The 23,173-nt window shown below is 49.9% G+C and overlaps 2 protein-coding genes across 6 annotated transcripts in view; both read left to right on the top strand.

Moving 5' to 3' along the window:
* Positions 1 to 634: 634 nt before the first annotated feature.
* IL22RA1 (interleukin 22 receptor subunit alpha 1) lies at positions 635 to 22,754 on the top strand. Of its 2 annotated transcripts, XR_014299193.1 has the most exons (8): positions 779 to 904; positions 5,029 to 5,161; positions 6,074 to 6,252; positions 8,096 to 8,271; positions 14,138 to 14,276; positions 18,119 to 18,240; positions 19,134 to 20,728; positions 21,546 to 22,754. XR_014299193.1 is itself a non-coding variant. In XM_082684688.1 (7 exons), the coding sequence occupies exons 1-7, from the start codon at positions 862 to 864 to the stop codon at positions 20,082 to 20,084; spliced, it is 1,743 nt and encodes a 580-aa protein (XP_082540814.1). In that variant the 5' UTR covers positions 635 to 861; the 3' UTR covers positions 20,085 to 21,013. The 2 variants fall into 2 exon arrangements, 1 of the variants encoding a protein (XP_082540814.1); XM_082684688.1 differs by lacking the exon at positions 21,546 to 22,754 and having other exon boundaries at positions 635 to 904; positions 19,134 to 21,013.
* The window catches only part of MYOM3 (myomesin 3), a 50,483-nt gene continuing 49,347 nt past the window's right edge, over positions 22,038 to 23,173 (top strand). For all 4 annotated transcript variants that reach the window (XM_082684685.1, XM_082684684.1, XM_082684682.1 and 1 more), the window contains exon 1: positions 22,038 to 22,175. The gene's annotated coding sequence lies outside the window, so the exon portion shown is untranslated. The remainder of the gene's footprint in view (positions 22,176 to 23,173) is intronic.

Genomic DNA, 23,173 nt, shown 5'->3' with positions numbered 1-23,173 from the left:
TTTTTTTCCTATTTACTATTAGAAATGATGCCTTAATGTTCCCACATTCTTATCGTTTTCTGAAATTACAGGAAACGGCTACCACAAGTCCTACCTTCGTTCCCCCAAAGCACAGCTCAGATTTGGCTATTTTGTCAGACACACTTTACCAAAGACTCAAAGCTGATAGAAAGAAAACATTTACAACACACAAAAGAAAAATTTAAATGCAGATTGCAGGATATTACAGCCTACCACATCCAAAAGCCGTAGGCCATCACCCCACATGGGGAAACTGCTTTGCTATGAGGCACAAGGAGGAGCAGCAAACACCCTCCATCTCCTCCTGCCAGAACAAAGCCAGGCAGCCACAGCTTTTCCTTTGCTAACAAGGAACATTCTGGAATGTATTTTCTGTGCCCTTGCCTGCTCCAGTTCTTGTCCTCAGGAAAAATTCCTAACAATAATATCACAGAGACAAAAGTCACATGCATCTTGCAGGTTTTTGAAACACGGCGTCAAATTTTTGCTTTTTTTTTTTTTTTTGTCTCTGAGCTTCCTGATAAAGCACTGAAGAGTCTTGGGTAGACTCAGTCACCAGACCAGATAAACGAGCCGGCCTGTCACTGTTACTGTCTTCTGCATGTAGGAAGGGGAACTCCCTTGGATCCTGCCCAGGACTTGGAATTGGAATTCCGAAGCACACAGACCAGACACCTTTGTACCTCGCTCCCCCTGCTCAGGCCCCACCTCCCCCTCCTTTCCCCGCCCCTGTGGCGTGGCCAGGTGGAGCCCAGTGCTGCCAAGGCGGCAAAGCCTCTCAGCCCTCCATCTGGCCTCAGCCCAGAGCCAAGGCCAAAAGAGGGCTCTGAGCCCGGCCCCATGAGGACGCTACTGACCATCCTGGCCGCGGGATCCCTGGCTGGTGAGTGCCCGTTGCCCTGTGGTCAGAACTCCCCTGACACCCAAGATGGTTAACCAGGGTTCCATACACACACACACACACACACACACACACACACACACAGCTCCAGACAGGCAGTTTCAGTTTCTCCACCAGCCCTTCCCTGGGGGACAAGCTTCCCCGGAGAACTGGGGAACACCTCAGGGTATTGGGGAGGATGAGAGGGTCCCTCAGATCTGGCTTCTTCCAGAGACTCAACTAACCTCAAGACTTGGGGAGGCAGCCAACTGTCAGAACTGGGGTGCCGGAAGCCCTCACCTCGGTGGATGGAGAATTGGCTTGAGGGAGGCAGACATCCTTGGGCCCCGGGAATACTTCTGATAGTTATACCATCCCTTCTTCTGCTTCTGGTCCACACTGGCCCAACAAGGGCAGGGGGGAGAAGGCCAGATGGGCAAAACTTGACGGTGCCCTTTTTTCTCTCCACCACCCATGGGGGCCTCTTCTGACCCCTCATACTAGATTTAAAAGAGCATTAACTGGGGCACCTGGGTGGCTCAGTCGGTTAAGCGTCTGCCTTCAGCTCAGGTCATGATTACAGGGTCCTGGAATGGAGCCCCATTTCGGGCTCTCTGTTCAGCAGGGAGCCTGCTTCTCCCTTGGCCCCTTCCTCCACTTGTGCTCGCTTTTGCTCTCTAATACATAAATAAAAATCTTTAAAATAAATAAATAAATAAAAGAGCATTAACTCTAGGAAACAAACTGAGGGGTGCTGGCGGGAAGGTGAGTGGGGGATGGGGTAACTGGGGGGATGGGCATAAATGAGGGCACTTGAAGTAATGAGCACTGGGTATTATATGCAGCTGATGAATCACTAAATTCTGCTGCTGCATTAAAAGATCTTAAAAATATCAGGGCCCTTTTGAAAACAGGACAAAAGCGCATAGTTTTCAAATCCAATAAAATGGATTTCTTGATTTAACACTGTAGAGAACTTTCAGACAGATACATGAGATCTGTATTGGCTCTCTGCTCCCCAAGACGTTTAATAAAATTCGGGGAACTTTCTCAGGAAGTGAACGTATTGTCTGAAGAGTGGGGAGAGCTGGCCCTTGCAAGGTCCCTTCTAGCTCAAGGGCAGGATGAAGCCCATAGGGGCCGGAGCTTCCCAGCCCTCTCTGCTGCTGTCCTTTTTGTCAGCTGGTGGGATCTCAGTGTTCCCCGCTGCTGTCTGGGTCCTTCAAGTCTGTTCCACTCCGGCATCCAGTGCGTTGGCATTCCCAACGCACTGGTCCCTTGATGAGTGAGGAAGACTCGCTGTATTCCCCCAAAGACTCCATTCTGGTTGGAAATCTTAGAGGCTCTGGATCCTTGTGGATGGGGACCAAGGGGCAGCAACCTTAGGAGTTGTTGCAAGACGAGAAGGTTCTCGGGGCCCCAGATCTCCACTCAGCCCTGGCATTCTCAGGCTGATTAGAGAATATTTTGGATTATTTTGTTTGTTTTTCCTTATCTTCCTAACTTGTTGGCATAAAATTGTTTTTCCAAATGAATGTGGAAACTTCCTTTCATAGAAGCTACCAGTCTGTCAGTTTCTAGACAACACATGTGTCCCTAAAAGGATTTCACAATGTAGACTTTCATCCAGGAAGTACAGAAACAGCGCAGGCTGAGGAATACATGATAGCTTGGGGCAGGGGGAGAATGGGCAGGGCAGGAGAGGGAGAAATCTCTCTCTTTTTTTTTTAAGAATTTATTTATTTCTTAGAGAGAGAACACTTAAGCTCAGGGAGCAGGGGGACAGAGGGAGAAAGAGAATCCGAATCGGATTCTGCACCGAGCACAGAACCCGACGCAGGTCTTGATCCCACGACACTGAGATCATGAACTGAGCCGAAATCAAGAGCCAGATGCTTAACCAACTGAGCCACACATGTGCCCCAAGGGAAAGATCTTGTTAGCCCTCAATGCCCCCCTAAAGAAGAGTCCAGCCAAGGTTCACCTACTCCATTTCTGGAAGTCAACTTCAGTCCCCTCTTGGAAAATGATGCCAACCTCTTCTAGCCTGGGCCCCTTACCTCCTGAGCATGTCCCAGCCCCGCCCACCAGGCTCCCCCACCACAACTAGCTTGCCAGGATACTGACCCCAACCAGCAACCTTCCCAGTGCTGCCCCTACCCCACCACCCCACCACTTAGCGGTAGTTAAGCCCAGCCTCAGGTAGACCCTAGCCTTCTCTCAAATCCCACCCTCCCTCTCTCCTGCCCTAATTTTATCACCCCCACTGGAAGCCACCATTCAGTTCTGACCTCAGGTGGACTCTCTCCCTCATCTTAAGACAGAGCCCTGAATCCAGAACAGACCCCAATTCTGCCCAGACTCAAAACCAAACAAGAAGTCAGCCACACTTCAGGGCTCAGTAGCATAGCCATCACTTTGGCTAGAGGCAGTAAGACATGTCCTCCCCCTGTCCCTATGCCTTGTTCTGGGAGTTCCAGGAAACCTGAAACACAAAGGTTTCTATAGCTCTTGGGGCTGACCAGCTCAGATTCAAAGAGGAATGTGGCCTTAGATTTAACCAGTGGATACACAGCAGGGTTGGGCTGTCCAAACACTCTTCCCCATCCCCAGGGGCCTCCTAAGCCCATGGACCCCTCTTGCAAGATATTGTATGTAGGCTTGGAGTGGGGAGTAAATAATGAACCGCTCCCTTACACCTTGGCCCTGTTGGTGGTCATGATTATGTCCGGGGTGGAGCGAGGCAAACACACATCAAAGACACATAGGCACTCAAGGCCCCAAGGCCTTGACGCAACTGGGGACCCAACCAGGTCCGCACCTGCTTATTTCCCACCCCAGCCACCCAGGCCCTTCTGAGCATGCTCAGAGCCAACTGCCGGCTCTGGCCGCCATTTTCCTGCAACCCCTCTTCCTTTCCACAGACCACGCCAGGAAGGCTGAGAGAATAGTTTCATAAGTGAAGTCTCTCATTTATAGTTCAAGATCGCTACATGGGCAGTGGCCCCTCCCTTGTGGCTCCGTCAGCCCCCCTCCCCCGGTCAAGTCTGTGCTCTGCCTTCCTCCCTGGGCAGGATGGGCAGGGACTGGTTCAGCCCACGGAGAGGCAGGAGCTCACAAACGTCCTCTCCAGCCTTGCTTGGAATTACTGACTCAGAGAAAGTCATTCTTTGGTGTTTCATTGAAGGGGCAATGTGTAGTTGAGCGTCTTTCCAGTATCCCGTGGGGGAGGGCACCCGCCTCAGGTGTGCTCAGAAGGGAAGGACAGACAACCCCAGGTGTGGTCAGGGGCGTGGAGTAGACGCAGCGCTCACACGAGGCCGGCGGGGACACAGGGGGGACACAGGGGGACACAGGGGCTGCAGCCGCTCTGGGAAAGAGTGTGAAGCTCTGGGCAGTTCTTCACAGAGTCAGACAGAATTACCGTCCGACCTGGGAGTTCCACTCTGAGCTCTACACCTGGCAGAACCGAAAACATAGGGCTACTTAAAAACTTGCACATGATCGTTTACGGCAGCATTGTTCATAATAGCCGAAAAAGTAGAAACAGCCCCAATGTCCCTCAGCTGATGAACGGATAAACAAATTGCAGAAGAGCCACACAGCGGGGTACTATTCAGTCATGGAAAGGAAGTAAGGGCTGACGCGCCGCTACATGAAGAAATCTCGAAAACAAAAAAGGAGCCAGACAGAAAAGACACTTTTCATACAAATAGTCTAAAAAGTCCAGAATAGGAAGATCCGTAGACCCAGAAAGCAGCTTAGTGGTTGCGTTCAGGCTGGGAGGAGGGAAAGAAGAGAGACGGACTCCTAATGGACACAGGGGTCCTTTTTAGGGTGAGGACAATGGTCTGGAATTAGATAGTGGTAATGGTTTCACAGCTTCGTGAATATTCAGAAATATATGTGCATTTCAGAAACCCCTGAAATGCAAGCTTTAAAATGGTGGGTTTTATGGGCTGCAAATTAAATTTAATAAAAATTTTAAGAAGCAAAGGAAGACAGAGATGGTCAGCCCCAGAGTCCCTGGTGGGTGCTGGTCCCGCCCTCCTCGTCGGAGGGCTTGCTGGCGGGCTGGGGGCAGGATCGTCGTGCCCGTCTGCTCACCCTGCTCCCACTTCCCGCAGCTCACACTGCTGAGAACACCTCAGATCTTCTTCAGCACGTAAAATTCCAGTCTAGCAACTTCGAAAACATCCTGACGTGGGACAGCGGGTTGGAGAGCGCCCCAGACTTGGTCTACAGCGTGGAGTATAAAACGTAAGCTTCCCTCTCCACACAACCTCTTCAGATTCTGCTCTGAAGCCAACCATTCCAAGAAAATCCCCCTCTGCCCTATGTTTCCCTTCTCCCCACCCCCGCCACCCCGGAATGATGGGACACAGCCCGAACCAGACCCTACCAGACAGAGCTTTGCTCCTTTGTGGTTTCTTTTGCAAAGGGAGGATAAAAGGACAGGTTCTGGAGTCAGACTTCCCAGGCTTACCTGCCAGCTCTGGCCTTTATAATCTGGGGCAATGTGGTAATCTCGCCAAGCCTCAGTTTCCCCACCTATAAAGTAAGCCTAGCAAGAGGACCTCCATCATAGGATCATCAGGTAGATTAAACAAGATAGGCATGAGGGCTTGTGCCTGGCAGGTAATGAAATTGTTTTGTTGTTATCCGGGAGACTAGGTCAACAAAGAGTCGTGTCCACCCCCTTAAGCCCATGCCCTTCCTCTTTCTCGTCTTCCTTCCTACACAGAGGAGGAGGTTGGCATGGGCTCAGGGGTCTGCAAACCTGGGTTCCATCGCTGATCCTGCCATTTCGTCCTGTGGCAAGTCACTTCCCAGCCTCAGTTCCTTCATCCATAAAACGGGGATAATAGTGCCTGCCTCAAAGGCTTACGGTAACGATGAGCCCAAAATGTGAATTCAGACTGGCTGGGTTCAAATCCACACCAGTCCCAATTTTACCTCTTTAAACCTCAGCGTCCTTATTCGAAAAGGAGGGAGAACCATGTCTGAACCTCACGGGATCATTGTGAGGACTAACAGATCAGTCACAGAAGGGGCCTGGGACACAGAATGTGCTAAGTAAATATTAGATATCATTATCATTATTAATAAACCACAGGCCTGGTGCCAGGTCCAATCATTCAAGGTGTGCTCCGGCCCCTCCCGTGCCTACAGGTATGGGGAGAGAAAGTGGCTGGTGAAGGAGAGCTGCCAGCGGATCACCAGGAAATTCTGCAACCTGACCATGGAAACCAGCAACTTCATGGAGCCCTACTACGCCCGGGTAACTGCCATCAGCGCGGGAGGTCGGTCAGTCACCAAGATGACCGACCGGTTCACCTCGCTGCAACAGAGTGAGTGGGCACCCCTCACTGCAGGGGAGGGGCGGGGGGAGGCCCCGAAGGGCAGGGGACAGTTCGAGATGTGGCTTTTAGGGAAGGTCGTCCCAACTAGAGAGCATCTGTGCACAGTCAGCCGTCTTTCTCCAGCTCCATCCTGGCCTCCCAAGGTCAGATCGCCTTCCTCTGGCCTCTCGACTCCAGACAAGGGCTCCTAACTCAGTGCCCTACTCTGGCCCTGACTCTTCTAATCCTTAGTCTTGGTCCGGGTTTCCACATCACCTCCTAAGTAGGCATCCCCACTCTCAGCCCCAATGACCTCATTTCACTATGTCACCCCCTGCTACTCTCTGTCATGGTCAGCTGTATGTTGTCTTCATAGCTCCCATCCCCATCTGCAGACATGGCATCTGCCTGCCTGTATCCCACCTGCCTCTGAGGCAGTGGAATCCCACGTTCTCGGTCCTTCGCATAGGGTCTGGCATGGACCAGGGCCCACAACATAACTGATGAATGAATGAATATGAGTCACCAAACTCCCCACGCAAATTGAGCAGGTGGTGGTGTTCACTAAGGGACTTCACAGCCAGGTGGCTTTCCAAGAAAAGAAAAAAGAAAATTAAACAAGTTATTTTTTTTCTTAGCTTATTCAATTAATACATATTTGTCGTAGGAAATCTGGAAAATATAGAAATGCACAAAGAAAAAAGAAAGAAGCCCAAAATAACGTGAACACTAAAACATCACCATAGCTGCTAGCAGCAGTCTCTACTCTTTGATGGACCTGGTTGGTTGGGGGGGTTTTCATACAACGCCCCTCAGGAACATTCGCCCACGTCATTAAGTACTTTTCCGCAACCTGACATTTCACGGCTGCAAAATGATCTGTTCTGTGGAGATTATCTTTTTTTTTTTTTTTTAAAGACTTTATTTATTTGACAGACTGAGATCACAAGTAGGCAGAGAGGGAGGCAGAAAGAGAGAGAAGGCTCCCTGCTGAGCAGAGAGCCCAATGCGGGGCTCGATCCCAGGACCCTGGGATCATGACCTGAGCCGAAGGCAGAGGCTTTAACCCACTGAGCCACCCAGGCGCCCCCTGTGGAGATTATCTTAATTTATGTCCTCAATTCCCTTTTTGAGGACTTTAACTCGGTTTTTCAATTTTGTAACAAAACTGAAGTGAACATCCTTCTAGCTCCGATATCATCCATCTCGGAGATCAATGCGCCCTTGAGGGAATTTTATAAATTCACTTCAAGGGGAATACGGCTCATGAATCCCCAAAATCAAGTCAAACTTTTGTATAGGTACATTTTGGGGGAGAGAAGGTCTCTATCATTCATCAAATTCCTAAGAGGGTCTATAAACTAGTAAAGGTTATTTGGTTATTTGGAAGATCACATCTTGAGAGAGACTGAAGTCTCAGGCCTGACCTTTGAAACCAAATCAATAATTTGGGGTGCCCCGAACATTACTTAGTTTATGTTGCTGAACCGTCAGTCCCCAAAGCTATCATTGCCAATAGACCAAGGGAAAGGGTGCTCTGAGCAGACTCAAGGTAGGGATTGTGGAGGCAGGGACAGGGGCATGGCTAATCTAGGAGGCCAGTGCCTCTCTCCCTGGGTTCTTCCCATTCACCTCTGGGCACCCCTTTGCCAGCCTTAAACCCAAACACCAGTTGCTAGAAGCACTTTACACTTTTCGCCTATTTGTCTAGCTGCTATTTTCAGAAGCATAGCTGGGGTTGGGGTGGGTGGAGAGGGGAGGCAGTCAGTCATGTCCCCTGGTCCAGGGCAACCTCAGAAACTCCTGGCTAATTCCAGCCTTTTCTTTTTGTTTTTCTCTCTCCCTTTTCCAGCTACCATCAAGCCACCCGATGTGACCTGTATCCCCAAGGTGAGATCCATCCAGATGATCATCCATCCCACCTCCACACCTATCCGAGCAGGGGATGGCCACCAGCTCACCCTGGAGGACATCTTCCCTGACCTGTTCTACCGTTTAGAGCTCCAGGTCAACCACACCTACCAAATGGTAAATATATATGGTCCATCCCTCCCTGGGAACTCATTTCTCCATCAATTAGATATGCATGGCTTCAGGTAGAAAGGAGATGTTTTATATAAATTAACATTTTCCAAAACACAGCCTTCCCTCTTGTAGATCACACAGGCAAGATCCTGCTTAAGTCTCTGACAAGTCCTGCAAAGCCAAGACTCCAGTGTCATTTCATTGAATACAACTTCTCTCAAATTTCTTGACCAGAGAAACTCCTTTTATTTTGCATAATTTTTTTAACTTTTTTTTTCTAATGCCTTATAATATTCTGGAGAGCAACCTCTACTCACATCTTCAGATGTCCACTTTGGAAAATGCTGAAATCTATTTCTACTGTTGCAGTTCTTTTTGCTGGTTCTCCTCCACTGGCAGGAACTAGATACAGGCAGAGTCTTAAGATCAGCAACAATGAAAGTTGGAAGGCAGGGGCATAAATGGTCAAATAATAGATGAGGTATTTCTTTTGAATCCAGAACACATGTATTTTCTCCTTAGCATGCGCCAGGGTCCATAATTCCGTTGCATGAATATTCCCAAGAGATTTATAATCTAGTAGATGGGAAAGGAGTTAAATAAGATTTTAAATAGCTATAGATAGAGGAAAATAAAGATTTGTGTGCAGTGGAGCAGAGGCAGGGAGGTGGGAGGGGAGATGGCAGCCCAAAAGTTCTGGAAAAACTTCCAGAAAAACTTTCTGGTGCCAATACCAACTTTTGAGGCAGTCAATAATACACGCTTACTCTAACATTTATCCCTCACCACAACCCTGTGAGGTAGGGGCTACCTTCTCCGTCTTCTGAATGAGACAGCAGAGGCTCAGAGAGGTTAAGGCACTTGCTCAAGATTGGTCAGCAAATGATAGCTTAGTCAAAATTCAGATCCAGCATGGTCCACAGCCTACATTTTTCCCTCCCTGCCCTAGACTGCCCCACCAGGATCAGAGAGAAAGAAGCAGGAAAACCTAAAAGCTTCCTGGAAAGCACAAAACTGCCCAGCCTGGCTGGAGCATGGAGACATGCAGACCAGTTTCTCAAAACCTGGCTGGCCCCAAAGGGCATCAGAATCTCCAGCAATATTTATTTAAAATGCAGAGGCCTGGGCCTTCCTCTAGTCTACTCAATGCAATTCTGCAACAGCACCAGCACCTCTAGGGTCTGAGGTTTTAGCTGGCAGCTGGAGTGCTTCTTACCCACCCTGACGCTGGAGACCTGGCGTAGGGGAAGCAAGGGAGGTAAGCCTGGGCAGACAGGCTGGGAGGTAGAAGTCTGGGGTAGGGGACAGAGGAAGTTCTATCCGTGGCAGTAGTCAAGGGAGCAACTAGAGATTACTGAGCAGGACAAGACCTTATCACACTACCTCTTAGTAAATATTTGGGCTGCAGTGAATATCTTACTGACAACTTAATTCAGTTTGTGGTCAGAGAACACACTCGGTTTGTTTGCGGCTCTTCTTTATGGCGCAGCATCTGGCCCATTTGGTGAGCGTTTCACGTGCACCTAGAAAGAATGTGTGTCTTGCAATTGTCTGGCGGAGCGCTCTGTAAATATCCGTTCCATAAAGGTGGCTAATCGTGTGACTCGGGTCTTCTGTGTCTTTCCTGATTTGGAGCAGACCTATTATTCTTTTCATTGCTGAGAGTTAAAAATCTCCAGCTAGTGGGGCTGCCTGGGTGGCTCAGTGGGTTAAGCCTCTGCCTTCAGCTCAGGTCATGATCTCAGGGTCATGGGATCGAGTCCTGCATCGGGCTCTCTGGTAGGCAGGGAGCCTGCTTCCTCCTCTCTCTCTCTCTCTGCTTGCCTCTCTGCCTACTTGTGATCTCTCTCTGTCAAATAAATAAAACCTTAAAAAAAAAATCTCTAGCTAGCACTGTAGATTGGTCTCTTTCCCCCCTAATTCTGTGCAGACTTGCTTCATGCCTTCTGAAACACTGTTCTTGAACACATCACGTTTCTGATTGTTACAGCCTCCTGATAAATGGACCCTTTTATCGTTACAAAATGTCCTTTTTTCCCCTCCAGTGCTATTTGTAGTGAAGTCCGCTTGTTATATGAATACCTGTGATTCATAGAGTCACTCCAGCCTCTCACATTCATAATCTGCTTGGTGCATCTTTTTTTTTTTTAAGATTCTATTTATTTATTTATTTATTTGTTTATTTATTTGAGAGAGAGAGCGCACAAGCAGTGGGGGAGGGCAGAAGAAGAGGGAGAAGCAGGCCTCCTGCAGAGCATGAAGCCCAGTGTGGGGCTCAATCCCAGGACCCTGAGATCATGACCTGAGCCAAAGGCAAACGCTTAACCCACTGAGCCACCCAGGCACCCCTGCCGGCCATATCTTTTTTCCTCCCTGTATTGTCGCTCTAACTGTGTCTTATATTTAAAGTGTATCTCTTGAACACAGTATTCTGACATCTCTGCCCTTTTTTATTTTGAGATATAACTCACATCCCACAAAATCCTCCCTTTGAAAGTGAACAGCTCCATGGTGTACCATCACCGCTAACTCTTCTTATGCTATTAAACTGTTTTCAAGTGCTCTGACTCCTCTCTCAACTCCAATCTGTTATTAAGACCATTCAAGTAGGATTTTTTAAAATATTTTATTTATTTGTTTGATAGTGAGAAAGAGAGAGAGAGAGAGCACACACACAAGTAGGGGGAGCAGCAGGCAGAGGGAGAAGCAGGCCCTCTGCTGAGCAGGGAGCCTGATGCGGGGCTTGATCCCAGGACCCTGGAATCATGACCTGAGCCGAAGGCAGACACTTAACGACTGAGCCACCCAGGCGCCCCTCAAGTAGGATTTTTATTTAGATATTATATTTTTCAGTTCTAACGTTCCCAATTTTCATGGTTTCTACCTTCTAGTGAGATTTCCTAGTCATTTTCCTTCCTAAGCACAATTTCCTTCACTTCCTTGAGCATATTTATACTATTTATACTATTACTAGTATACTATACTATACTACATATACTATGTACTATACTATATATATACTATATATACTATATACTATATTTATACTATATATACTATATACTATGTTTATACTATTACAAGTTTACTATACTATACTATATACTATATACTATACTATATATACCATATATTATATATACTATATACTATATTTATATTACTACTAGTAATATAAATATATAGTATATATATAATATATACTATATATAATATATAGTATATATATAATATATATTATATATACTATGTATGCTATATTTATACTACTACTAGTATACTATACTAGTATATATTTATACTAGCTGCTAGGATGTCATTGTCTGGGAGTGCCTGGGTGGCTCAGTCAGTTAAGCAGTTAAGCATCTGCTTTTGTCTCAGGTCATGATCTATGGTCCTGGGATCAAGCCCCCTCATCAGGCTCCCTGCTCCCCCTCCCTCTGCCCTTCCTTCTGCCCATGCCCCTGCTTGCGCTTTCTCAATCTTGCTTTCTCTCAAATAAATAAATAAAACCTTAAAAACAGAGAAAGAGAAAATCATTGTGTGCTAATTCCAATACTTTGGTCATCTTGGAGTAGGTCACCATTAATTGTCTTCTCTCCTGAGTGTGGATTATGTTTTCTCTTACTTTGCATGTCTAACAACTTTGGAATGTAGCCTGGGTATTGTGAATGGTATAGTTGAGGGACCATGGATTTTGTTCTATTCCTCTGAAGATTATTGATTTGTTTCATTTTGTTTTGTTTTAGCAGGTAATTTGGCTGAACTTCAAACTCCAAAATCTTGGTCCCATTCTTTCACCTTTACCTGGGCTTCTTGGAGTTTACCCTACAGTTTACCCTGTTTTAGGGGCCAGGCTGGGCTCTGGGCCAATTTTATACTTAGAACTTGGGCCTCCCTCTCTACGGATCTCTCCTATCTATGGTCTCTCGCCTCACTTTCTAGCTGTTAGGATTGCCCAGAACTCTGTCTTCTTACTTTTCAAACCAGTAAGATCACAAGGTTTCTATTTAGGTTTAAACCTTCCCACAAGGTGAAGGCCTGCTTTCAAGCTAAAAGACGTGAAATTCACCCAATGACTTTCCCTGCCTCCTTTCTCCAATATCTGTCTGCTTTTGCTTATTCTCCAGTGCTGACAGGTGGTTTTTATTTTGGCCAGAGTTTATAGTTGTTGCTTTAGGGAGGGTTGATCCAAAGGAGCTATAAATTACTGGGAGCAGAAAGAAGAGAGATCAAATGTGAAAATGAAAGAGAGATCAGAGTAGAAAGTTAGGGCCCACTGCAATAGTAGGGGCTGGAAATCACCTGGCCTGAAGCACGCCAGAGGCAGTACAACATCTGGGAAAGGAGGAATTTTGGGCCACAGCAACTCTGCTGGATTGTGTCACACGATCTTTAATGTGTGCCCTTTCAACCATATGAGTGACACAAAACAATAAGTCATGAAATCTATTTCTGTACTTCACCCACTTACATCACCCTCAAAAAATAAAAATAAAAATAACCCTAAACCCTGGCTTCCATGTGCCCAGAAAGGTGAAGATGTACCTAAAATGCAAAAAAAACAAAGAAGAAATTCTTAGTTTTTGAACGTCCAAGAGCACAACTCCTGGCCCTTTAAAGGAAAGTTTATGGGTCACTTAAGGCCAATTAGATAGAAGAGATGTGAAGGGGGCTTTGCCAGAAATGGCTTCAAATTCTGGGCCTTGAATACTGGAACAAGATAGATGCTATGAATAGAGCTAGGGAATCACACACAGGTGCAGGTTTGAGGTTTGGGAAGGGGCAGGACCCAGACTTCTAGAAGACATCAGCACGCTTGGACATGCTGAGTTAGACATGCCTACAGGGTGCCATCCAGCAGTGAGCTCGAAGTACACGTCCAACCTGACAGCTCTTGCTAAGTTTGGGAGTTTTCTACACATTGGTGATCTCAGGAGCCATGCGGCCAGATAAGATCATTCAGTGAGAGAGTAAGTGGAGAAAGAAAAAACTGGATGAAGAGTAAATCGTACAGAACAACAGAATTGAGGCACTGAGACCTAAGAGAGAAGTAGGATGAGTACCAGAATGATGGAACAAGGCAGCCAAGGGAGGAGTTCAAGGTCAAGAGGTTAGAGATACACCAGAAGGCGAGAATTTAAAACAAAACAAAACAAAACAAAACAAAACAGCACCAGCAGAAGGAGCAACTGAAAAGGAGCAAAGGAGCAAGGGCTCTTCAACGGGCAAGATGCAGCAGGAACAATGGGTGGTCGGCTTTGGTGGAGCCCATAGGCCAGGTGGGCCAGAGAGAGAGAGAAGTGGACAGGGAGACAGGGACTGGGGTATTATCTCATGATATGGGCCAAATCATCAAAAGACTTAAATAGGGGAGCATTGGAATTAGCATTGAAATGATAATATTCTTTTAGAAATATCACTTTGGCACTCGGATGCATATGGAGGTGGACAGGGGCAAAACCAGAGACAGGTGACCAGTGAGGAAGCCACTGCTGGAGTCCAGACTCAAGATGGTGAGGCCCAGTTAAGGCAGAAGCGATGAAGAAGGCAAGAGAGGGATGGATAGTCAGGGTTTTTTGATGTTTGATAAAGAAGGAAGAGGAGGAGAAGAGCTAGAAGAAGGAGGGATAATGATGTTGGCGGTGATGGTGGTAGTTATGGTGATGATGGTGATGGTAATGGCGCAGAAGGTAGGGAAATAGGAACAGAGCATTATGGAATGACCCACCAGTTTTTGGTTTGGGTAGCTGGTGGCACCATTGTATTGAGCACAGTGACCCAGGCAGACGTGTACGCAGGCTGACTTGGGCTCCAAGTGGAGACTGATGACTAGGAGGAGTCACTCTGGGTTCTCTGTCTAATTCAGCACCTTGGAGGGAAGCAGAGAGACTACGAGTTCACTGGCCTGACCCCTGACACAGAGTTCCTTGGGACCACCATGATTTTTGTTCCAAACTGGTCCAAAGAGAGCGCCCCCTACGTGTGCCGAGTGAAGACACTGCCAGGTAAGTTCAGTGGAAACCAGAGGGAGGCGGGACTCTTGAATTCAATGTCCGCCCTGTGCTCTCTTTCCCTGTAACCCAGGTGAGGTTTGGCAGTGTTCACACAACTGCAGGATTATTACTGTGTTACCAAATTCAGTCTTCGTTAATCCGTTATTGAGTTAGCTGATGGGTTATCATTAAACACGTTTAATCCCCGCCCTCCAGCCCACTGGGATTCCTGTCCCTGGCCAGCTTTCTGTGTACCCTGGCAGAACAAATTTGCTTAATATTAACCCAGGTGAGATATCCTAGGAAATAATCTGCAGAAGGGAAAGCAGAGAAAAGTTCCCTCAGTATCTTCCAAAGTCAAAGAGTAGTAATAGTGATGAGAACTAGCATTTCTTTTCTTTTTTTTTTTTTTTTAAGATCTTATTCATTTATTTGAGAAAGAGAGAAAGAGGGAGAAAGCACAGGAGAAGGAGAAGCAGATTCCCCATCTAGCAGAGAGCCCAACGTGGAGCTCGATTCCAGGACCCCAAGATCACGACCCGAGCCTAAGGCAGGCACTTAACCGACTGAGCCCCCCAGGCACCCCGAGAACTAACATTTCTGCAAGGCTAACCAGGGACCAGGCACCACTAAGTGCAATCCTTATGAACCAGTAACAAGACGGCTGTGATTATTGCTTTGTTTTACTGAGGGAGCCAAGGTTCAGAGTGGTTAAGTAACTTGCCCAAGGACATGCAGGTGGCGAAGGATAGAACTAGGCACTACCGTCGAAATCGTTTTGAGCCATCGGCTCAGGGAGATGGTGCCCCATGTTCCCTTCCTCTAGCACACTGAAACTCGACTCTCATCGTTCAGCAGCATATGATATTTTTATTAGCGTTCATGTTCACAGAGATAGAAATGTTGTAATGCTCAGAGCTACAAGTTTAGAAGATGAAAGTGATAGTAGGTGGGTCGGGTGGATTTGGAAAAAAGAGTCTCCTCCTTAGTCATCAGCTTCAGAGTAATGATGTCAGTAGGCGATTTCAGTTTTGATGAACAGAGGCAGAGTCCTAGGGTCAAGTGCTGCTTGGTAGAATCGTCATCGCATAGGTTCTGGTCCCTGGTATTGTTCAGAAACTCAACGCAACAGTCGCTCCAAGAGCTCACAAGAGACTGACTTCTGCAGCTGAGTCCAGTACATGAATTTTCAGGGGAAGAGGTGCCGGGTAGAGCAGCCAGCACTGGCCACTTGCACGAGGCATGCTCTTCCTGGGGAAAGGGCCACCAGAGACCAGAATAGAAATTGGCAAGAGCAGAACTGGAAAAGGAAACTGACTTTGCAGGCACCACGCTGGGAGCCTGTATATGATTTGTGAACCTCTCCCCTGGAGGAACCAGAAAAATCTTGCCCATTCCTGACCCCGCCTGTCCCCCAACCCTGCTTTCTGACAAACTGAAGACCACTCCACGCTTATCCTTTTGTTCTTACGTGATCTAGCTCTTGATGTGATACTTTTTTTTTCCCCTAAGACTGTAGCTGCTTTCATATAAATCACATTTCTTACTGGCTAGTTCTTGCTGACATAGAGAAGACACATCATCCTTAAAAATAAAGTATGTGAATAACAGTTCCTACCATTTATTAAGTACCCACTCCATTGCCAGACACTGTGTTAAGTGTTCCACATATATTGTCCCATTGAATTTTTATCAGAACCCCGTAGATTGGGTAGCTTCTTCCCCAAGAGGAGTAACTCTGGCTCAGAGAGGCTGAAAGACTCACCAGTAACCACACAGCTGGTCAATGAACCCAGTTAGTTTATCTGATCTTGAATCCACACCTTGCAATTTTGTTCACAGCTAGACCTCTCTACCGCACATTTATTCCTCTTCTTTCCACTTCAGGGTGATATATCCTGCCCTTGACTCCATAGCCTGTGGTCTGTTCTTATGCCCGGAGTCCAGAATTCTCACTTTCCCTCTTGGGATGTCTGTCTACTCCTAGACATGTCACGGAGTAACATCCCAGTATCTTGAAACTGGAAAGGACTCTCACCCCGAATCCAGTTCTTACAGATTAGGCAACTAAGGCATCCTTGTGCAGTGCCTGTGAGGAGAGCTTTGTAGGTGTACACAACAAGCCTGGTTCCCACGGGTAATTGTGTGACCTTGGTCAAGTCACTCAGCCTCTCTGACACTCAGCTTCATCATCCCTAAGAAGAGAGCATCTCTGGCCCTCTCTGTTTGGTGGGATATCATAGGTAAAGCACACCACACAGTGCAAACAGTTAAGAGCTCCATAACTACTGGCTACTCTTTTTAATACAGAGTAGACCAGAGAGGGTCGTGCAGCAGAGAGAAGGCTTCTCAGCCTACAGTGGCTGAACCAGATCTGTGACACCACACACTCCAGAGCTGTTTCCATTACTTCTTCCTGCCTTCTCATGGGTGAAATGGCACATGGGAGTGGTCCGAGTCCCTGTCCTACCCCGCCAGAGCAGCACTCGTTTTCCCATACCATTAGGCATGTCACGTAGAGACTTTCTGGCTGTGTCTTCTCCCTGGAGTAGCAACGGGAGTATTGTGTGATGGGGGACAGGACGTCACTGAAGTGAGAAGCTGACCCAGGGAGGCCCGAGCCTCATGGGCTGGGAAGGAGCTGGAAGTGGAAGCTCCGGCGATTCCCAGGGTTCACAGCAATTGCCAAGGTCACTGGCAGATGGTGACCAGCACCCCACGCCAAAGCCACCGGAAGGAATGAAAGGAGGGTGGCCTGGAGAGACCAAACCCCTGGAGAACACAAGTCACTAGTTTTAACAAAAACCCAGTTATAGCTTCCTCACCCCATGGCCCTGGCCAGTCCCACGGGGGCAGGAAGTGTGTCACACCGAGAACCGGCTGTGGCCATCCCGGAGATGCGGGACCACAGGGAGAAGGCTCCACACTGAAGCCCTCAGCGTCCTTCTGCTTCCCCTTGAGAAGCAGGGCTGGGTTTTCCCTAACACCCGCCCCCACCCTGTACCTCTGCAGCGGGGCGAGGAGGGCAGGCCCCTCCCATTGCCACGGCCTCCCTGCAGGGGGCTCTGCCTCTGCCCAGAGGCCCCTGCAGGGAGGCCAGGCTGACCTCAGACCCAGGCTAAAGAGGACTGTTTAGAAAGCTCCACTCTGGCCTTCCTCTGGTCATGGCCTTCCCCACAAGATGAAGAGGAGTCTGAAGGTCAAAAGGCACAGGTCCCACTAGAGCCTGGGACCTCCCTTCTAGGCCACACTCTGGGTTCCTGGAACCCCGAGATCCCCTGAACAAATGCCCTGAGCCTCTGTTCCTTGCATCCTTCCTCCAGGGAGGAGATCCTCTGTTGATGTGCAGAACCTCAGCCCAAAGGGTGGCCAACAGGCAGCTCCGTATTGAGGGGAATGGATGAACTTGGCGGTGTGGGCAGAGGAGTCTACATCCACGTGCACGAGACCCCTGGCAGGGAGGGATGAGGCCGAGGTGGGCCAGGGGACCATGGCAGGCTCTCTCTGTCCCTCCACAGTTCAGCACAGGACCCCAAGGAGTCCAAGAATTCAAAACTCAAACCTGGCTTTCCAGGTTGTGATCAAAAGTGTATTTGTCAGGGCAGGAGAATACACATATGTTCCTGAGTATACGAATACGATTTATAAATTCTGGGTATTTAGACATCTAGTACGCGGCCCTCTCCTCATGCGCCTGACCTAGCCCCACACACCGTGGGGGCAGGAGAGGCCTTCCCAAGTCTGGCCAGAGAGGGCAGGGAGGAAAAGCACCCAGCCCCCAGCACCCACACAGGACCCGGCCCAGACCAGTCCCTGGCCTCAGTCTCCCTGCTCTGGCCCCTGTGCTCCCCCAGATCGGACGTGGACGTACTCCCTCTCGGGCACCATCCTCTTCTCCATGGGCTTCGTCGTCGCGGGGCTCTGTTACCTGAGCTACAGATACGTCTCCAAGCCGCCTCCGCCTCCCAACTCCCTGGTGAGCAGTTGCACCTGGGGCAAAAGAGGTCCCAGGGTGGGAAGGGGGGCAGATCCCCAAACCAGCAGATGACACAGGCCCAGGGACCCCTGGCTCTCCCTCAAGGGCAGGAATAAGCACACAGGGCAGAAAATTAGGCCTCATTTCTCCTCTCCAACCTAAAGTGGGTGAAGACATGGCCCAGCAGGGTGTATTGGAGAAGGGTGGGTGATCGGAACTAGTGGGCTTGGAGTAGAAACCCACTTGTCTTGAAAGCACCCGTGTCAAGCAGGGAATGTGGAACCTGGGAGAGCTTCTACCTCTTCGAGGGGCTGAGGGGTCCCTATGTGGACTAAGCCCCAAGTCCCACTGGCAGCCCCAATATGGCGGACGCGCTGGCTCTCTACTGAAGTAGCAGGTCCGCTGCCGCAGAGGCCCGATCTGACAGGTCTGGGGCCTTAGGACCTGGTTCTTGGTTATCATGTGAGGGACAGGGGAGCCTGAGGGCATTTCGCTCAATGTCAAAGCCCACATGAGCTATCTCCTGTAGAACTCTTCCGGCCTCCCCTTATCTGCTGTCCTTTCACAACTGGCCCCTTCCATCAAGCTTTTAGGGACCCGTGAGTGAGGAGCTGTGTGGGCCACCACCTTGAGAGTGTACCCCAAGGCAACCTCCAATCTGAGTCTCCTACTTCCTAGATCATTAGAAGGGACGGCCTCCACCTTTAGGGAGGCCCAGAACTGAGAGGAGTCTCTGGAAAACCAACCGGATGTGCGGCATGTGCATTTTGAAAAGTCCCCCCAGGGGACTACCCCATCCCCCCCTTGCCTCCCCACGGAGGATCCAACCACCCGCGCCCCTCAGGGATCTTAGAATGCACCCTAATGGGTGGACTGTTGTTGTCCCCACACAGAACGTCCAGCGAGTACTAACCTTCCAGCCTCTGCGGTTCATCCAGGAGCACGTGCTGATCCCCGTCTTTGACCTGAGCAGCCCCAGCAGTCTGGCCCAGCCCGTCCAGTACTCCCAAGTCAAGATCTCTGGGCCCAGGGAGCCCCCAGGAGCCCCACCACGGCACAGTGTGTCTGAGATCGCCTATCTTGGGCAGCCAGACGTCTCCGTTCTCCGGGCCTCTGGAGTGCCACCTCAGCAGACACTGTCCTCACTGTCCTACGCACCCCAGGCGGCCCCTGAAGTCAAGCCCCCGTCCTATGCGCCCCAAGTAACCCCCAAAGCTAAAACTCCATGCTACGCTGCACAGGCCATGGCTGAGGTTCAGACTCCCTCCTACACCCCTCAGACCGCTCCAGACCGCTGGCCTTCCTATGGGACCTGCGGGGAAGGCTCTGGTAGAGACTCCCCACCCGTGACACCCTCTAGTCCCCAACACCGCAGGACTAAAGGTCAGCTCCAGAAAAAGGCACCAGCTGGAACCCATATCCCAGATGGCCTTTCTCTGCAAGGGGTGACCTCCTTGGATATAAAGGACCCCCAAGAAGCAAATTTCTTCCACCAGCCTCTGGGAGCTCACACGGACAGAGCACCTGACCCCAGGGTACTACATAGAGGGGAACCGGGGACACCATCATACCTAAAGGGCCAACTCCCCCTTCTCGCCTCTGTCCAGATCGAGGGCCACCCGGTCTCCCTCCCTTTGCACACTCCTTCCCTCCCATGTTCCCCCACAGACCAGGAACCAAGTCCCTGGAGCCTGTTGGAGTCCCTCGTGTGTCCCAAGGACGAGGGTCCTGAGTCTGGGATGGAGGCCCAGAGCCCAGCCTCTCAGGCCTTAGACCTGGAGCCACCCACAGAACTGGACTCTCTCTTTAGAGACCTGGCCCTGACCGTGCAGTGGGAGGCCTGATCAGAGAACAGGGCAGGTCGGGGCTTCCTCCTTGTCCCCACCCAAGCTCACATCGTCGGCCATCACACCCACCCCAACCTTGCCATGTGCTCTGCAGCCTTCCCTCATGGGAATTCTCTTGAAAGAACCAGAGGAAAGAGGGACCCGGGGCCCCTGCCACGGCTGAGCGAGATGTCGGAGCAAAGTGGCATGATAAGGACTCCGGCCGGAGGATTCTGAGTGTGCAGCACGTGCAGATGAGCTCCGCGGGGCAGGAGGGGACCATCAGAGTGCTGAGTGTTAATGCACGGAGACCTCACGGAGATACATAGCGCTGCCGGCTCCTAAGAGGCTGGACACGAAGTTCTCCACCCCACTCCCAGCCAGTTTCATAAGCTAGTTCGACAGAAAGTGAGATCTCTACCTCCTCCTGAGAAACGGAGCCCGGAAAGGACACCCCACAGCAGGCTGGGCCAAACCAGAACTTGGCCCATGATAGCACGATGGCAAGACTCCAGGGAGGCGTGCAGCCTGGGACTCAGTCCCCACCAAGCTGCTGTTGAAAATCCACTACCCCAGGGGAAAATCAGGTCTGCCCGTGAGGGAGAACACACAGGCCTTTCCAGCCTGCAGAAGCTGTAGACCCTCTCCGGAGAGCAGGACTGGTAAGGAATGGGGCTGGGGGGCACACAAACCCCAAGAAAGAGTACGCACTTCAAGACTTTGAAAACTCAGCCTTGGGTTCAGCTCATCTGGGTTCAAATTTCCACCTTACCACTTAACAGCTGTATGACTTCAAGCAAATGAATCACTGCTCAAAACCTCAGTTTCTTCACCTGTAAAATGGGGATCATAAGACCGACTCCACGGGGTTGTGGTGAGGATGACGTTAACAATGTCTATAAAGTACTTCATGGGGCCTGGCCTATGGGCAGTGCCCAATCAATGTAGCTACGTCCCCTTGTGATTTTTTGTAATCGGGCCGCACGGTGAGTGACCCACTCCCCCAGCTCAGGGTGGCTTCACGTGGGGCATTTTCTCGTGGGCTCAAATTATCCTGATTTTCTCAGGATTGCTCGAGGCCAGGCCAGAGGGGCTAGACTACCTGGGGGAGGTGGAAGGACGGCAGGGCCTTCTGGAAACAGGGTTCAAAGACAAATGGAGCCTTCTCTCTGAGGTTGCAGGGGGGAGTTGTTTGGGATTGCGGTGGCATTCCCTGAAGATCTCCTTCCCCACACTTCAGCAGAGGCAGTGAGGTGCTCGGTGCTCGGTGCTTGGTGATAAGTACTTGGTGCTCGGTACTTGGTGGTCAGTACTTGGTGCTCAGTGCTCGGTACTCGGTGCTCGCTCAATTGCCTTTCTGCCCCTGTGGCCGCTCGCTCAATTGCCTTTCTGCCCCTGTGGCCGCTCTCCCATAAGGAAATGGCCTCTTGCTTGTGCTTACAGCGTGCTGACATGTCCTTTGTGTCATTCACCTCCCAGATAACCCTAGGATGAGATAACCAAGGTCCAGAGAGAAGGGACCCAGCTAGGGGCCTCCCACTGAAGCCGGGACACCGACACCGCTGGAGCTCAAACCCAGTGTTCCCGTCCTCCTCACAAGAAAGGAGCTTCCCACACTAGTGTGGATTCTCGGAGATGAGATGGAGGGGGCGCAAGGAAGGCGGCCCCAAGGGGGTCCTTAAGGGGTCAGGACCTGTTGACACCCTGTTGTCCCGAAACCTCTTCTGAACATTTCTGAGAAACAAGATCAACGTCTGTTGCCTCAGCATGACCTTCCCGAGTATACAATGTCCTCCGTTCTCTGCACCCAGATGTGTCTCCCTCCTCTTCCTCACCCCCCACTCCACACACAACACAGCACCAGCTGGTGGTGCTCTTATCTGCTTGTTATTAATTTTTAACATCTCTTCAGGGTCACGGGTCTAGATCCAATATCTCCATAACAGAGGGGTGGGCCACCCTCCTGACCACCTCGACTGCTCTCTCAGCAGCCGCTAAGGTGGCCCCATGATTATTCCCCTCCCCCACACTACAAACAAGTCTACTTGGCCAAAGGTTGACTGTCTTCAGTAATGAAAAACAACTTAACAGCTGGACTGTTCTCACCAGGTAAGTGGGACAGGGAGTCACAGAGATAGATCTATTTTTAAGGCCATAAAAGGGCTGAGGAGCTCTCTAAGGTCCTCGGGGTGACAGATGTCCCAGCTACTCCATGACTTTCTGAGGGTGGAGCCTGAGTGCTAAGGGGAGAGAGGAATGGCTCTGAGCCCTGTGAGCCTCCCAAGCAGGCAGCCCAGGCTGGCAGATAGGGCTGGAAGCAGCTAGAAGGCAAAGGGCCTAAAGCCCCTCTGGGCAGAGGCATTGGCATCCCCGAGTGTCCTAGGACCTGACCCCATTACCAGGAATCTGCATAGCCTTGCCGCACCTAGCCCTGCCGAGGGAGTCTTCGCAGGAGTAAACAGATGTGGCGGCCACTAGCAGGTCTGCAAGCAAGGAGGAACTCAGGGAACCTGGGTGGCTCAGTGGGTTAAGCCTCTGCCTTCGGCTCTGGTCATGATCCCAGGGTCCTGGGATCTAGCCCCACATCAGGCTCTCTGCTCAGCAGGAAGCCTGCTTCCCCCCCCTTATTCTCTGCCTACATGTGATCTCTTTCTGTCAAATAAATAAATAAAATCTTTAAAAAAGGAAGAAGGAAGAACTTAGCCATGTCACTTAGGGGTTCACTCATCCTCCCGGTAAACTGCCATGGAACTTTGCGTTATTGATATTTTGTGAGGGAAAATGTGGCTTAGAAAAGTTACTTGCCCACATTGGTGTCCTAAACTTGCCACATCGTGAGAATCCCCTGGGAGCATATGAAAAACGCAGCTTCCCCAGCCCCACCCAGACCCGCTAAATCAATGGCTCCTGGGGAATCCGTATTTCTAATAAACACCTTTGGTGATGCCTCTCAGGCAAGTGGAGGGAACAAGGTCCTCATACCAACAGTTTCCCTGTGGATTGCTTCAAATCACCTCCCAGAAGTGGCCCTTATTCCAGCCCCTGGATGGGGGTGCGAGGCAAGGCTACTCGGGGTGGGTATGTCCACCTGTGAAGTCTGCAGACCT

This window comes from Mustela nivalis, assembly GCF_964662115.1.
Source record: "Mustela nivalis genome assembly, chromosome: 10".
Classification (NCBI taxonomy): domain Eukaryota; kingdom Metazoa; phylum Chordata; class Mammalia; order Carnivora; family Mustelidae; genus Mustela; species Mustela nivalis.
Note: the sequence above shows the minus strand (reverse complement) of the source record. Positions and strands in the feature narration are given on the sequence as shown.

Excerpts from the sequence above, each read along its gene's own strand:
- IL22RA1 (XM_082684688.1), top strand. The coding sequence starts at position 862 with ATGAGGACGCTACTGACCATCCTGGCCGCGGGATCCCTGGCTG. Across the intron at positions 905-5,028 it reads GGCCGCGGGATCCCTGGCTG|CTCACACTGCTGAGAACACC; the intron begins GTGAGTGCCCGT and ends CACTTCCCGCAG. Across the intron at positions 14,277-18,118 it reads CCGAGTGAAGACACTGCCAG|ATCGGACGTGGACGTACTCC; the intron begins GTAAGTTCAGTG and ends GTGCTCCCCCAG.